The sequence below is a fragment of the Sander vitreus genome, chromosome 7 (assembly GCF_031162955.1).
Source record: "Sander vitreus isolate 19-12246 chromosome 7, sanVit1, whole genome shotgun sequence".
NCBI lineage: Eukaryota > Metazoa > Chordata > Actinopteri > Perciformes > Percidae > Sander > Sander vitreus.
This window is the reverse complement of record NC_135861.1, coordinates 6,208,883-6,225,869: the sequence shown is the minus strand read 5'-3', so window position 1 is coordinate 6,225,869 and position 16,987 is coordinate 6,208,883. Positions and strand designations below refer to the sequence as shown.

At 39.4% G+C, this 16,987-nt stretch overlaps 1 protein-coding gene across 2 annotated transcripts in view; it reads right to left on the bottom strand.

The window, feature by feature from the left end:
• LOC144520559 (copine-9-like) overlaps positions 1-16,987 on the bottom strand; it is an 87,202-nt gene that overhangs the window by 14,087 nt on the left and 56,128 nt on the right. For both annotated transcript variants that reach the window (XM_078254342.1, XM_078254343.1), the window contains 10 exons: positions 16,037-16,100; positions 14,849-14,952; positions 13,590-13,694; positions 10,164-10,205; positions 9,799-9,874; positions 7,240-7,293; positions 6,928-6,989; positions 6,473-6,519; positions 3,977-4,158; positions 3,345-3,472 (listed from right to left, as the gene is read on the bottom strand). In XM_078254342.1, the coding sequence (XP_078110468.1) occupies positions 3,345-3,472; positions 3,977-4,158; positions 6,473-6,519; positions 6,928-6,989; positions 7,240-7,293; positions 9,799-9,874; positions 10,164-10,205; positions 13,590-13,694; positions 14,849-14,952; positions 16,037-16,100 (864 nt within the window). The remainder of the gene's footprint in view (positions 1-3,344; positions 3,473-3,976; positions 4,159-6,472; positions 6,520-6,927; positions 6,990-7,239; positions 7,294-9,798; positions 9,875-10,163; positions 10,206-13,589; positions 13,695-14,848; positions 14,953-16,036; positions 16,101-16,987) is intronic.

Here is a 16,987-nt window from a genome sequence, read left to right as displayed (position 1 = left end):
TGGATCTCAAAGTCAGACATCTCTGGTTCAAGTTTTTACCTGACACCCACAGCGGGCCAGTGTTTCAGTAGCCAGTTTTCAATAGTTTTTACAAGCCTATTGCCTATATTTTTGCAATATAATAAACACTGTTACACTTTTTGAAACTATTTCAGCTTGTGAATGCCTATCAGTGCTTTCTGAACATATTGAACACACTTTTTAAAATACCGCGATAATACCGATAACCGTGATTATTTCGGTCACTATAACCGTAAGGTTAAATTTTCATACCGTTACATCCCTACTCCCTTCATATCTTTCTAATCTCCTATCACTTACCAACAACTGTTATGAATTTCACTCCCCAAGATGGCTCGACGAGGCACCCAGGGTTTATTAAGAACTTGGTAGAACAGCTTTTTTCCTATTTTGCGCAGTTGTCCTCCAGAACACACTACAGCTTAATGATTTGGTCTCCCTGGGAGAGTTCAAAGCTCTGGTAAAAAACATAGAAGAGTGCAACTGGTATTCCTAAACGAAATTTTATATTATGTATCGGTTGTTCCTCGTCTGTGTTTTATTGTCCCATGTCTGTTTGTGAACTGCTCTATTTTAGTAGAGCAGGGCACTACTACTTTTGCCCTACTACTTACTTTTTGTAACCTTGTAATGGTTCGATGTCTTGTCCAGGTCTCCCTTGAAAATTTGATTTTAATCTCAAGGGACGTACTGGTTAAATAAAGGTTAAAGAAAAAAAAAGTTAAATTGGTATACTAAGAGTTTCAAAGTGTTGTGCCTTTTGTCACCATTACAACAACAAAAACACAATAGCAAAACTGTAAGGAATGGATTCAATAGTGTTTTTATCTGCTGTAAAGTAAGTGGCAAATGCCTGACTAACTATCTTACTATGTACAGTAGTAACCTATGCCAATGAGCACATCGGAGCTAACTACATTATCTCTGTGGCACCTATACCATAAATCACATATGAAAACCTTTATAATAACCCCAAAACGCACATTTAACTTTGGAATCTCTGGGATACCTTTTGATTTAAATGTAACATAAAAGCTCAATTAAAATTACTTTGATCGCCTTTCACACACACCATGGCAACCCCTTTTTGTTCTCGGATGCTGTTTCCACAGCAGGCCACAGAGTTGTTCACTGCCTAAAACCGCAACCTTCAGCAACGAGGAAACCCTTCAAAAATAACAAGCACTGAAAAAAAAAAAATAGCATAAAGAAAACTATGTGACCCTGCTTCTTGTTTTTCCACCATTCTTTATTCCCTTCGATAAGAAAAACAAATGAATATATCCACCAGCTCACCTGGCATTATATCAAGCCAGAGCTGATATTTGGCAGAGTGTTTTAACACGTAGGTATGTATGTGTGTTTGTGTGTGTCTACATGTGTGTGTCCTTCACCTGCTGTTTAGAGGGAAGGAAACAGGATCTAATACCAGTGACTTAGCTGTTCCACCTGGCTGAACATGACATTGATCCGTGAGTCTATGTTTCTGTGTGTGTGTGTATACAGTATATGTGTGCATGTGTATGGGATTTTAGCCTCATGTTAGGATGTGTGTGTGTTGGCACCTATGTCCTTCTTCTTCTTTTTTTCCAGTGGGTGATCTATGCCTCTTGTTGCTTGACACAGTAGTGTGAAACACAGGGTGGGATAAAAAAAACGGAGAATTGATAATTCAGTGCAGTGACATGTAGGCCAAAATGTCCAACACTGCTGGTCTAACAACAAGGTTTATTAATGTTTGTTCACAACAAAAACATGGAATTGTCGCAGTACCTGTACTATTTCAAAATTATCCATTTTCACCAAAGTTTTTGAATCATTCATGAACTCACAAATGAAATGAATTGATGCACAATCTGGTTTTAGGTCAGGACACAGTACACAAAGTGTTAATGTTGATTATTGAAAACAGTAAAGATCACAAAGGCTGTACCACATGCTCTATATCACCTGTTCTGTTTTCAATTTACATAAACAATAAAGGTACATCCTGCCAGTGAGTATTTATTTGTATGCAGATGATACAGTAATCTATCTAGTTGCCCCATGTCTAAATCACTGACCTCCAGAATGCCTTCCACAAACTGCAGTTATCATTTTACCAATTAACTTTGATGTGCAAAAAAACATAATTGTATAGTTAATGTATAACTTTCTACATAAATCATTTCTCCCTACAGATATTTTGGAATTTTGTTGAATGACAAATTAGTTCCATACTCACATTAATAACCTTGGTAAGAAATGTATGCCCTAATCTTGTTTTTTGAAATTCCCTTCAAAACCAATTGCAACCTTTCATTGATTGCCAGATGTATTTTGACAGTTTCTCTGATACATAAAATTAACTTCTGGATTCTAGATGTGAAATTAAATATGCAGATAAAAGAAATCCAAAATTAAGCCCCTTTTCCCTAAAATAACCTTTTCTCTGATGCCACACTTTTAGTGATATAAAACACTAATTTTTAGCTGAAGGGATGCTGTAACCTCCTTAATCCTGCACATGTTGATTTCCCCCCCACTGTTAATAAATAAAACTAAATTTCTAATCTGGTGTTAAAGCTTATTGTGAGTCATGTCAAAAAATAAATACAAATCCCTCAGGTTTGGTTGAAAAAAGAAATGGCATAAGCCCTGATTTTCTACTCGCCGTCAGTTTTTTGGAGCTCCCCGACAAAAGCACCAGATCAGAGGCAAATTGCCACTTGAGCGCCATGTGTAAACTGTTCAAAAATGATTCATTGCAGACACATCCCTGATATCTAGCAGGGTAAATATCTGGACCTGGCGGAGAGTACAAGACCTTGGTTTAGGGTAAACCTGTAACAATAAGAACTTTACTGTATGTGATGCATTTGCAACACGTACCAAAGTTGTTGTTGCACCTAGAGAAAACTAGTTATAAATAGTAAAGATGTGTGGAAACACACTATTTAGTGTGCCAACCTACAACACCCCTTTACCCTTCTTTTTTTCTACTTCTTTGCTTTATCCCTTGTTTCTGGCGGACATCCATTTTTTAAAACAAAACCTTCCTGTGTCACGCATAGTATAATGTCATGTCCCGTGTCACTTACAGTGTTTGGAGACCAGACATACTCATCTGGGATTCCTCCTGGTAAAATATCTTGTAGTGTGTGGCCCACTGTTGCCAGTCATGTAGTGTGAAAACTCAGACGACTTAAAGACTCCAGTTGTGTAGTGTGAACACTACAGCTATCTGACGACTTTGAAAGTCATGTCACGTAAACTTAGCTTATATCTAAAAGGTAGAAAACGTAACCTAACTCTAAAATACACACATGTATTTTCAAACTTACTTTGCCACTTTGTTGATAACAGGTGCAAAGTTGGTGGGTCCATATAGCTGCACCGTCCTCAGGCTCTGGAAATATGCCTCCAGAACCCCCTCTATGCCCACACAGTTTGGATTCTCAGCATCACCATTCTGCAACAAACAAGCATACAGCCCATTAATGAAGTACACAGTGTACATTCACACATTCAGTGTACAAACTGTATAATTAACCGGGCAGTGCAATAATCAAGGAACATCATTCCATCCAAAGCACATAACTGTATAAATATTTTTACACTTCCAATTAAAGATAATTTAACATATCTTAGTATGTTGCTATGTTGATAATATGTGATGATATCAACAAAAAAAAGTCCAAATTGAAGCAGCAGAGGCAATATTATTGACTAAAAGCTAAAGTTGGCTTCACTACAGCCTAGCATCCAGCGGTTTCTAACTGGTTGTCCTGATCCCTCAGAGGGATGCAAGGGGGAAGCGGAGGGGATGCTGGGAGATTCCCGCTGGCAAGCAGATGAGCCAACTCAGCGACAACTCCTGGTCCAAACCACCCAATGCTACGGGTGGACTATTTGTGCGTGTGTCTTGTATGTGTGAATTAATTTGTTTGTGTGTGCGTTAACATGTGTGTCTTACCAGTGGGAAGCCGTGGGAGATTTTGCCATCAGGGGGCAGCTTAGCTCCGAAACCATAAGCAGGAAAGAGTTTGTCACTGTCGTAGTCCTGGATAATCTCACCAACTGCCTTCAAGGCCATGGCATATGCATTCATCTGGTAGGGACTCATATAGTGGAGGGAGGTGGGCTGGGAGGGGTTACCTTGGAGGATGACACACACACACACACACACACACACACACACACACAATGAAGTAAACAATAACATGTCTCGCTTCTTCTCTGTGTATAGTTTTCACCTGCAAAATACAATGTGCAGTATGTCACCAGTGTAGCACAGGAGATGATTCATGCTAAGAATTCTTATATGCTTTATCTCCTTTCGAACACGCTTCACAAAAGTACCTTCGAGCATTTGCATTTTTAATTGCAATAGAGACAGGCTATGACTGTGATGAACTTGTGGCTTTGGGAGTCACATTTGACACTTGCAGAAAAGGAAATAAAATCAAAGAGTCATGTAAATAGGATTATTATGGGGGAGTTATCAGTAAATGCAATCATGTACATGTCTTACACAATTGCTTCAATATTGTAAGCAGTAGAATTATTACACACGTAAATATTGCCAAATTTGACTGAATGACAATTCTGACTTCTCCCCTTGGGTCTGGAGTCTCTCCTCCATTATGGAACAAGTGCCCTGCTTTAAAGGGAATGAAAAGAGGGGGATTTGATTAGCCACGATAGATGCCAGCTCCTAACACACCTACTGGTAATGTATTCCTCCTAATCCCATCTAGCTTCCAACAGCGCCACAGGTGTACTGCGCCTCTGGCCCTGAAAATACCAAACACATTCACCACACTGTGCACCTTGCACGGTCGACTGCACTTTCCATCATGTGAAAAAAGAGAGCCTAAATGTAACAATTTATTCAAGACAGTGGTGTTCCCAACATCACATACACCAGTGTATCTGTCATAAAAAATGAGACAGGTCATGTTACATTACAGAGGGAAAAAAGGGACAAGTGCTTTTTACACCAAAGTGTTAAAATTTATAAAAGTGTTTTCTGTCTGTAATAATTGAAAACACAAAACTCAAGTAGTGTCATGTTAATAGTTTCAGACAGAGAAAAATACAGCCAGTGATCTAATTGGAAAGCACACTAACAAAGTGGAGTGAGGGTACATTACACACTGTCTGGCAGTCATCTTGAAGTCTTCATGTCTTAAACAACAATGTATTTCTAAATGGAGTGGAAACTAATAATTTCCGCCGCAAGAGCCAATTGTGTAATTCGTTAAATACAACTATGATATTGTTTAACTAAATCCTATTTTTCAGCTTTTAGTTTATTGCATCAGATACCTAGATTTGGATCTATCAGACTATTCTCAGTATTTTACCCTACTGAACTGACATTACTGTATTGAAAAAAACTGATTTCCTTTCAACATTCAGATCACTACAGCATATATAATGTACTATCATCTGAATAAAGTAACTGATAGATTGTCCCAAAATGTGTTAGATCGATAGAAAAAAGGAAAACACAAGTGAGCCCAAACAGTAACCCTGTGGTACACCAGTAGTATTCCACACAGTCTTACTCTGGAACTGACAGTGTAAAAAACACTTTGCTTTCTAGTAAGCAAATAGCTACTGAACCAGGTTAGGACAGTGGGCTTGAGAGGCTGATGCACAACTGAACTGACCATTATTTAATACAAGTTTTACAAGTATGTTTCTTTTTCTAATGTGGTCAGTGTCGTCACATTACATGCATTGTCTTATAAACTTTGAGAGGGACATGTAAAACAAAAGGTAATATCAGATTAATCCCAGATTTAGTCTGTAGTGCTTTGGCAGGTAAACAAAAACTACTAAATAAAAAATTACCAATTTATTTGGTGAAAAAGTGGGGGAGGTGAAACTTGCATGTGTATGCTGACCTGGTTTTGTGTTTTAGTTCAACATTTTAAGAAAAAAAGAGGCAAAGTTTTTGCCTAGAGCTAGATGAGTAGATTGATACTTATATTAAGCTATGAAGCCAACAGGCAATTAGTTTGTCTTAGCATAAAGACTGGAGGCAGGGGAAACTGCTAGCTTGGTGATGCCCAAAGCTCAAACATACACCTACAAACACTTCTAAAGCTTACTGATTAAGACATATCTTGTTTGTTTAATGCGTACACAAACAGAAATGCGAAAATAACAATTGAGACAGTGACTTTTAATAATGAATAACCATTATCCCAAAAGGCCGAACTATTCATTTACTACTGGTTATGGAAGACAAATGATTAATTACTGGGAGTTCATATGGGGTTCTGCACGCTGGGAGGGTCTTGTTTTATGTTTTAATGGTTGATCACATCTGGTCCAACTGTGTTTTGATTTAATGGCAGGTAGACAGTGAAGAGTTATAAAACACACATACACACCACAATAAATGAAAATACATGTAAGAGATAGGCATGTATCTAAAACACACCAATAAGTGACTTACCATTGGATGCTGTAAAGTCTATAGCCACTGTGAAGTTCAGCTGGGTTCTGTTGCAAAGAAAATGAGTAGAGGAAAACAACAAAGATCACACACTTCCGTACACTTAGTACACACCGTACCTACAACACACATACACACCAGCACAATCAAGTGCAATATAATCAGTTTCTGGTTCACTGGCTAATTTGTATGGCAGGACAATATTCCCTCCAACGTCATGAAGGCCTAATTGGGTAAAACAAATGGAACAGGTAATTAAAAGTGAATGAACTGAATACATTAGGTATTTACAAATGAGATTTACTGATACACACTTCACCCAAAAATGCACCCTTCAGGGCATTTATGAATTCAATCTGATGCTCATAGTAGTGCTTTTGGGATTTTAACACACACACATAACCAACATGGTGGCTATTGACACTCACTGTGAGGCTAATTATTATTCCACTCACCCTCCTCGGATGAAATCCACAAAGGTATACTCGGACTCCACTTTGAAGGACAGCAGAGTTACCTGGTGAACACACACACACACACACACACACACACACACACACACACACACACACACACACAGAAAAGGGACCAGGGAAATGGGACCAGGGCCAGGTAGATGGTTGAGAAAAAGACAAACAGGTGGCCAGACAGCAAGAGAGTCAGTGAGACATAAACAGATGTAAGAGGTAATGATACCTATATAAATATATAACGCTTAAAATACCAATAAAGAGGAAATAGGACATGGGAGAAGTGGGTGTACTCACAGTTCCAGAATTGATGTATTTCTTCTTTTTGCCTTTCTTCTTGGGATTTAAAACCTGCAGGTGATGGGGAAGAATAAGTTAGTGATTGAGAGGGTACTTGTAAAACCACTTTGTACCCTGGAATGATGTTTAATAATGAACATGAATAATTCAACACATTTCTAATACTGGAAGGGAATGAATTTCAACTGTTTTTTTATTTCTGCGTATATACAGAGAGTAGAGGAAGAGATTTAATCCATCTATACATGGTCATTACAAATGTGACTAATAAACTTTCTCTTCTACTTTAGGACAGATCATCATTATATATGTTTATTATTTCTTTATTTATTATGCTTCAGTAGTATTATTAATTGGTTTGCTTGGATCAAAGTATTCCTCTGTTGAGCAGGTTTTAATATTACCTTGTACGGCAGATGGGTTATCGGGATATCACAATTTCACATAAGAAATCGCAGGATCACATATGACACAAGTTTCAATTAATAAGTTTGTGTCCGAACAACGTCAAACTGAACCAATCAGCATCCCGTGAGGAGCTACTGGCAGATAGGCGTGGTATAGGTGTCTGTGACAACCATGACTGTTCATTCAAATAATACAATAACAATGGTGGACGTGACAGACAGATGGTTCATCTAATCACCTGTAAGCTATTTTTTGAAAGTGCCTGCCCTTTTCAAAACAGTTTCCAATGACAGCTTCTTTTGATGGTTCTGTGTAACAAAACGGCACAATCGCCGAATGACTATTAAACTCTGTCAAACTATATGACTATTTAAATGAACATTAGGTCAGTTCTTCACATGACTTTAGTCATTTATAATTGCTTTGGCACAAAATGCACTGAGTAAGCCTTGCAGATCTAAATAGTTTGCATTCATTGGCTATTGAATCATATTACTCTTAAATGCAGCTATACACATGTTCATTGTGTAAATCCCTACATGCAAAATAGAGTAACCAACAATCACAATAACCTGTCACACACATATAATAGATACATTATAGTTATGTGGTATTGTTGTAAAGGTTGTCAGATGGATAGACTTTGCCTAGATTGGGAACAACTTACTGTAATCTCCTTACAATGTAGAGTAACCAAACAAAAACAGGTGACAGTTAAGGATATGCCAAAGGATGTTTCCCTTGTTGCATTGCAAGGGAGGATATCAGGTGTGATGTCGAAGAAATGTTGTGGCCAAACAGAGAGGAGAGTAGTTCCAGATCATTTAGCTGATTATCTTTTTTTCTGTACAAGCTTTCTTTATGTATTTGCGATTGGCTAGTGTGTACATACAAAGAAATATGTATGTTGAAAGTATAGTGTATGCCGTGGTTGACATCAATACTATTAAGCTGCCTAAATATACAGTGTTAGCAACTGGACAATATGACAGAATGGGTAACTATCCAACTTTCAGAGTACACTGTCATTTTGGTATTGGTCAAAATGATAAAGGAACCTTTTGTGATGTGCTGAATGTACCATGTGGTGTGAGGATTATATTTAGAGTTTTGACAACTGTAAATTTGTTTGTTTGTATATGTGCCAAAAATCGATAGAGAAAAACTGTAAAAGAGGTAAGAATTAAGTGTATATTATAGTGTAAAGGGAACATTGCATTTACCATTTATATATTCTCGGTGTTTGTATTGATGTTTGGTCACAGTTGTACAACAAAGAAGACATTATAGGGTGTATCCTGCGAAAGAAATGAGGAGAAAATGGCCAACAGCCTTTCATAGTACAGGCCCGGCCACAGGATGGCCTTATTTTATTCAATCTAATACATTTAACTTTCGCATAATGACAAACGTTAGAAAATGGCATTAAAGCAATAGTGTGTAGTTTCTGTCTCCCCCATGAGGGATTCTAAGTAATGACAACAAAACTGTCAGCACGTCCACATGATACAAGCCTTCTGTGATCGTGCACTCCCCCACACAGTTGCTAGTAGCCAAGGAGGACACGGAGGATTAAAAAAACATGATGGACTCTTCAGAAGAGGTAATTATCTTCACTCGAGTTTCTGCGTGGGAAAGTCACCGGATGACACAATCTTCTGAACATAGCCATACTGAGAAATACAGAGAGAGCTGATAGTCTTAATAAGCTTTGTAGCAACTCATTTGGCAATGACTTGAATGTAATGGACATTTATTAATATCAAAAAGTTACGCACTAAAGCTTTAAAATCATAAAAAAACTAAACATTACAGGACCTTTTCGTGTGACTTTTATTTATCCATCTGTGTATCTGTTTATGAAACCATCCATTCCTCTGAAGGTTGCATCATTTTGGTGTCAGGGGAAAGAGTTACATCTACAAAATGTTTTCAGCCTTTTTTCTTTGAGAGCAACTATTTTTATCACATATATTTTATTACTTCACTACATAAAAGGTTGTTCAAGTCTTTGCGAGGGTTGTAGAGGTTTTCAGCCTTTTGAAGAGCCAGCCAGCTGAAGTTAATATATCCAATTTACATTTGCAAGGTTATTATATGATGAAAAAGAGGTGAGAAACAACAAACCAACCCCATGTCATGTCTCACCTCATAGACATTGAACTGGTTCTGGCCCCGAGACAGCTCTCTGTAGCTGGTGGTGAACTCGCCAATGAAGTCATGGCTGCAGACAAACATCCACAAAGACAGGCAAGCATGAACACAGATTTTATAATCGGATTTTATAATCTCCATCCACATCTCTTTCTCCATCTTTGTTTCTGTCAATCTTCCCGCATCTGCCCCATCTCTCTCTCCCCTGCTGCATAATAAGTTGTTTCGTAGCACACCAAAACACTTCACATTTTCATCTACAGAATGTACACAAGGTGTTTAATTTTCTTCTGACATTTGAAAGACATCAATGTAAACCACTGGGCCACAGTAAGTGCTTATCCACAGTTGATTTTTACCTTCCATCTCGATCCCAGTCATAGACATCTACCTTCACAGTCCTGAAATAGACAGAGAATATCTTATTTCTGAAGGTCTGCTACAGTATATACCAGATCATCTCCTGTCAATAAAACGGGAACCTGTAGTTCTATTGACTTAAGAAGAAGTAAAAAAACTCTCTTTCACTGCATTACAACCGCATTACACATTCACTGATTCAATAGTGTCACGCTGAAGAGGATTATTGTTATTGGCACAGCAGGTACAGGTTGTTATGTGAACTCTGAATTACAAAGCCCATCTATGCTCTCTGCTTCCAGCCAGTGAAAATCACCAATTGTACATCTAGGAGAGAAAAATGAATACAATTTTTAAGTTTGCATGCAGTACCACAAATGCATAATTCCAGCATTATGTGAAGAGCCAGATATACTTTATGTTTTTGGGCTGGGTAACATTTATAAAACTTAATTTGATTTAAATGTCACCTGTTTCTGAAAGTCCTTAGCATAGCTAGATTTACAGTCATGCTTTACCGAGAAAACCCACATTGTTCGCCCCTATTCATTTCTGTGTGCTGCAAAAGTATTAGGGGAGAAGTCGATTTAAAAAAAAGAGTAAAGTTACCTTTATGCAAGGCACAGTGTGCACTGATTTGCCGAAAACATTTCCAACTTGCACAGCAGAACATGTGAGCAGAGTGCTAGCGGGGGGATTTTGAATGGAGCGAAGAGCGGATTTTTAAAATGTTGGAGCATCGCCTTATCTCCCCAGCTCCAAATTCACTCCAGTACTGCTCACACCATGAGTTTGAAGCATGCCCGAGCCCGTCTCTGTGTTACTGCAGCACAGTATGTGCAGATGAACGGAACCCGGCCTACCTCTCCATGCCGCCAGTGCCTGTAATACAGGCCCAGCGGACTTTTTCTGCCGGAGCTCCGGACATGAAGGGAGGGTGGGTGCCATTCATCTGATAATTACAACAAATAATTGCCATTCCTTGAGCCTTTTTCTTTAAACCAAGAGCACCATCTAGTTGAATACAACTAACGGTTCATGAAGCTTTAATTAAACATCACTAATTATTAGTCCCAAAAACCTATACAATATCACAAAGAGAAGCAGAGCACAAGTGGCACTGTATATGCATATTTCATACAGTGTGCATTTGGCAGCAAGTGTCTATCATAGCTGCTCAGCACAGTCCAATCTGACTGTGAATGTATAACAGAGTGCTGTGTGAAAACTGAGTCAGTCTCAATAACACCAGTGCTGGTCCCTGGGTAACCATGACCGACTGCTGGCATTATTCTGACCGCCCCAGCAACAGGTGATGTCATCCACATAAAAGCCTGCCTGTGTCTTAAGTGTTTCCCTTTGTCATTTAATCATAGAAAATGATGTGTGCTTTCCTGGGACACAGGAAATTATGTAGCTCATGTAAACAGGGATTACATACTGTTTCATACATGTTTCTTCACTGTCTAAATAGTAATTACATATCTCACAATTGTCAAGGAAAAACTCAGAAGCAGCACAACTCATTTCACACATGTGTATAAGGTTCGGGAGACTTTGATCAATTATACAGGAGCATTTAATGAACACTCAATTGAGGAGACAATTAAGCAGGCAGCACAGTTTAACCACGATGTGTTATTGTGCAGTGCCGTTCCAACTCTCTGAAGTTCCTGTTCTCCTGAAGGCATAGGCGCCGATACCGTGGGTGCTCCGGGGCTCGAGCACCCATGGAGAATACCGAGCACCCACTGAGCACCCACGTGTGCCAGACTGCCAGTAGGCTACATACATTTTAAAAATAAACATTGCAGTTGGTGCTAAGTGCAGCGTCTGTCATAGTGTGATTGGTTATGTCGCTGTCAGTCCCCTGCTCCATATCCTATCCACCAATCACAGCGTCTCTTGGATGAAAACGCCTCTTTAGTGACCCCGCTCCATCCCCCCACTATACAGTGCGTGTACGAGTGTTCGATAGCATAGTGGCGGTCCGTCACGGTAAAATTTTGAGCGCCACGGTATCAGAAATAGGGCAGACGCACAACAGGGTTTCCGCTATGTACACCGCGCACCACCGCTCCTTCAGCTGTTTATGAAAAGTCATAAACTCGTAGCACTGTCTGCTCTACTGAACTCAAGCGAACGGTCATCCGCTCTCTCTCCCCCTAGGGTGAGCAGAGCAACTGGAAGAGTGACAGGATGTCATCACTCGCGAAGTTATGGCAACCAAATAAACAACAGGGCGAGTACTACTTCACTCAGTGACAAACAGTGACGAAAGCCACGACATGAAATCCGCACTCACGCCCGTGAAATATGACAGCTACAGTTTATTGCAACATAGCATTGTGGACACTGAAGTTGATGAATTTACTGTTTATCAGACCCCAGATGAGACAAGAAGCTAATGTTAGCCACGCTGCTGTGATGGCCCCTCTGCCTTTGACTCGCCGCTGCAGGAGTCTGTGTGTATTCCTCCGACACGCTGTAGTAACGTTACTGATTTAAAACCGTTTTCCAGGTTAGTGGGGGTGCATACCGCTCAAAACCAACATGAAAAATGCAGCTAGTAATGTTCACTCAGCGTTTTGTTTTGTTGTTAAACTGTGTGTAAAATGAGCAGTGACGTTAAATCACGCTACGGTACCGTCTATTTTCTGGATGGTTTCAAGGTAACGGTCGGTAGCTTACATTAGCAGATAAGCCCATACTCCGTCCAAGGCATTTCTTTAAACCAATCACAATCGTCTTGGGCGGCGCTAAGCACCGGGCAGAGCCACGGTGCCGCTGCAAAATATCCCCGGGAAGTAACTTATTTTGGTGGAACAAACAAAAGTTGTCATGGGCGGCGAGGCGGTAAGTAGCTCAGTCTCTTTGAATGAACGTAGTCCTTTAGTAGCATGTTTAAATAAAGGCAGAGCTTCTCCTCTGTCTCTTCAAGTCGGTCTTTTAATAGGTCGTCGCAGCTCTGCAAAATAGCCTCGGGAAGGAACTTGTTATGGTTGAACGTGTGCTCGTTCAAAGGCTATTTTAGTTGTGCAACAGAAAACTCAGACAGGACAGACCCTACAGAGATCTGAGGAGCAGTTAACCATAGTCCTCATAAATCCACCGGTGTTTAAAATTCCAACACAAAGAAAGCGGAAGGTAACGGACATCCGGCCGAAAAGAGTGAAATCCAGCAGAATTTCTGGCGGCAACTGAACAATCCCGGAAGTGGAACGTCGTGGATATAGACTAGGTTATTAGAGACTGGCTGAGAATGTTCTCGTCCCCTGACCTGTGACCTATGAATGACCTGGTGTTGTCTAAGCTTTCCCTTTGTCTCATTATACCACAACATGGTGTTTCCGGAAATTCCACCACAACATTTTATTCACTCTTTATTAGGATACATAATAGAGTTGTGCAAAGTGTTTTCTGACCTGTCGTAGTCACCATTGCAGAGAGCTCTAACAGGGATGGTGAAGGGCTGCCACACTGGGTTCAGTGTGTTCTTGATCACTTCTGTCTTGTGGCAGATGGTGAACCTGCCAGCAAAATAACACACACAAGGCCACTAAAGGGAGAGTACATTCATATTACTCACTTTGTACCTGTGATAATGATCCCACATCACTTATCCGCAGCTTCCTCTGGAAAGCTACAGAATGCTTTGCAGGGTGTTTTTCTTTGATATGTACATCTGGGGGACATGGACGAATTGCAGCATTTCATTGCTCCCAAAAACCCTCCAAGGCAGAGCAGCAGAAGTAGGTAATAATATTAAAGGTTGAACTTAGTCTCAGTGGGTGGGTGAGATTTGATTTGATTTGCATGACCATATGTAGTCTCTTCACTTCCAAAATGTTCATGAAACAATTTCCTTGTTTCGTTCAATACATTGTTTGCAGACTTTCGTGACTGCCCAGTGAGACCACAGCTGCTGCTTTCCACTGAGTGGAGCCAATAAATCTACAGAGTCTGCGGTGCTTTGACCAGCAGTTTCTTAATTCTACATTTTACATGTGCAGGAAATAGTTTGTAAATAAATGATGCACAAACAGTTTTTTGAGCATTTGGAGTTGATGCTTTCAGGGATAAATGACATTGTTGGACTGCCAGGCTGCTTTAAAAGTCAGGAGACAGCATATTTTCAAGGTTTCAGCTTTCTGCAATTGCCTTTTGTGATTAACTAAGTATCTGTCTATCTAATGCATTTTTGAGCCCCATCTTTAAAAGATGAAAAGGTAAGTTGAAGGTGAGTTGAAATAAAGGTAAGTGACTGTAAATGAATAGTAGAAACAGAACAAGAGGCTTTTCAATAAGACATTATACATTTTAATCACATTTGGCTATATTGCAGGGTCCCCCCCCCCCACCTCAAAACATCAGCGTTTGTAAAAATGGGAGGAGACTCATGTTAGTTTGAAGAGTGTATGAAAATATTAATTTAAGCTATTGACAAAAATGTAAAAAAAAAAAAAAGCTCTCCAATTGTGCATGCACTTTTGAGATGGCCCTTAAGTCAGACTGCAAATGTCAGTTGTAACAACTGTGTAACATAAAATCTGTTCATGTCCCCACAATAGCAGTCCATTAAAGTTCTACATATTGCTATTGTCTCTTGGGGCGTGACAGTGGGTGGTAAAAGGTTAAAACACATTGGTGAACGTTCGAGTGCACCCTTAATGCTCAGACTCACGTTCCATCCTCATTACTCCGGTAGAAAACCAAGAAGGGGTCTGACTTGCCAAAAAAGTCTTTTTTGTCCAGCTTGTTGGCACACAACTGCATGGTAGCGATATCCTGAGAGAGAAGACAAGCAGTTTTAGTTGGACAGCAATATAGTAATTTTGATGAAATTTCATTTTTAAGTCAGCAATTTGTTTTCTTTTCTGTATTTCTTGGCGAGGAAGGCACAGGTTTATGTGGAGCATCAACAATCGTGGAACTGAGACTGCCTCTGAAAGCAAAGTAATTGACGATGTAACAACTCATGCATAATGGAAATGCAAACGTGGATCAGAATCCCAAACCCCAGCAGTCATAACGGCTTAATGACCAATGCATACATTGATTGCAGTGATTGCAATCTAGCGTTTCTTTGAAATTACACACTTTACTACGGGGAGAAACTGATTCATTAAGAGCTGTCTGTAATATAGTCAGAGAGGCAGAGGGAATGGCTTCATACAGGATGGTTACAGCAGTTAATGAGAACCTATGTTATTTCCCTGCACAGAGAAGAGCACAAGAGTGGATGGATTGCTCTTAATAAGGCCCTTTAGTTATTGCCTCCAGTAGGAAGCCATCATGGGATACCTAAGCTTCTCATTGACAGATCGGGGTTGTCAGCGCGCACACACACACACACACACACACACACATGCACACGCAAATGAACACACTTCGCGAGCATTTGGATCTTTTCGAGAGCTAAACTTCCCAGAGTAACGATGGTAAACACATCCACGATAATCACTTAGTTTATAGCAGGAATCCGGCTTTACAGTTAGTTTTAAACACGTTAAGGGAGTCTGGGTAACAGAACATCAAGCATTTATCCATGAAGAAAAATGAACATGAGGGTGGGTGGAGGGGTCCCAATGAAGGGATTAACAGGTTAAACTTTGCAGATTTGTTACAGATCATGATCTGTTTGTTTTTTTTATATTGGACCATTATTAAACATTTACCGTGCATTTGTGTGTGTGTGGGTGTTTGTGTGTGGGGGAAGAGGATTGCAAGCTATTACAACAACAGCATCAGGGCAAATAACAAATGCAGACAATATTAATATATTCAAATAACACTTAGGTTGTGTGTGTGTGTGTGTGTGTGTGTGTGTGTGTGTGTGTGTGTGTGTGTGTGTGTGTGTGTGTGTACTGACCCTGCAGTTACTGAGCTCCTCTGCATTAAAGATAATGACTCCTAACTTCTTCCCTGGAATCCCACTGGGGGTGAAAGGAGAGACACACAGAGAAAGAAGGTAATTGTGGCATGCCATAAAAAATACAATTGCCAAGCAGATGTCATTCATAGCTACAACTTGGTTTTGTGCACACAGTGCAGATTTTCATATTTGCAAGAAAAAGATAACATTTGCACTTACTTTTCTTTTGAAGATGGGTGCCTTTTAGACAAACGGATGTATATTTTATTCTAAGCATTCATTTTCTAACTTTTTTAACATTCACATTTCACTAACGAAAAGGCACACCAGTCCAACTCAGGCACCTAAATCCTGTGGATCTTACAGTTTCTCTCGATTGCTAACATGCATTGGTCAACTATGAAGTCACATTGTCAAAACTATTTACACAGTCAGTGAAACAGAAGTCTACGTGGACAAAACTGTGAATCCCTTAACATCATGACCACATTTTCCAAAATCCAATTAACTCTTTTCTCATTCATGCTTCACCAGCTGCAAAACACTTTATATCTGTAGCACATTGTTCATAATACACTATTTTAAAAACTGTTACAGCACATTCAAAACAAAAGTAAATTACCATATGCACAGAAATAGAAAACAAAGGATATTGAAGCAAATCTCTTATTTTTATTCTATAATGAAATATTGATTTATGTGGATATTCATTCAAACTTCAAAGTTAATCATTTATGTAATGCTCCCTGTTGTTAGTGTTTTTTTAGGTCACTGTGTTCTGAGTGACAATGTTTGCTTTCTTAATGAGACAAGCTTATTTTCAGAAGTTTTGGTGGCTTGAGTGAGTTTTGGAGGTAAGGTTAACGGTTTGGCCAGATGTATGTCGGTAATGTAGCTATATAAACGGTAATGGCATATTAAATATTAATAATACAAACAAATAATAAT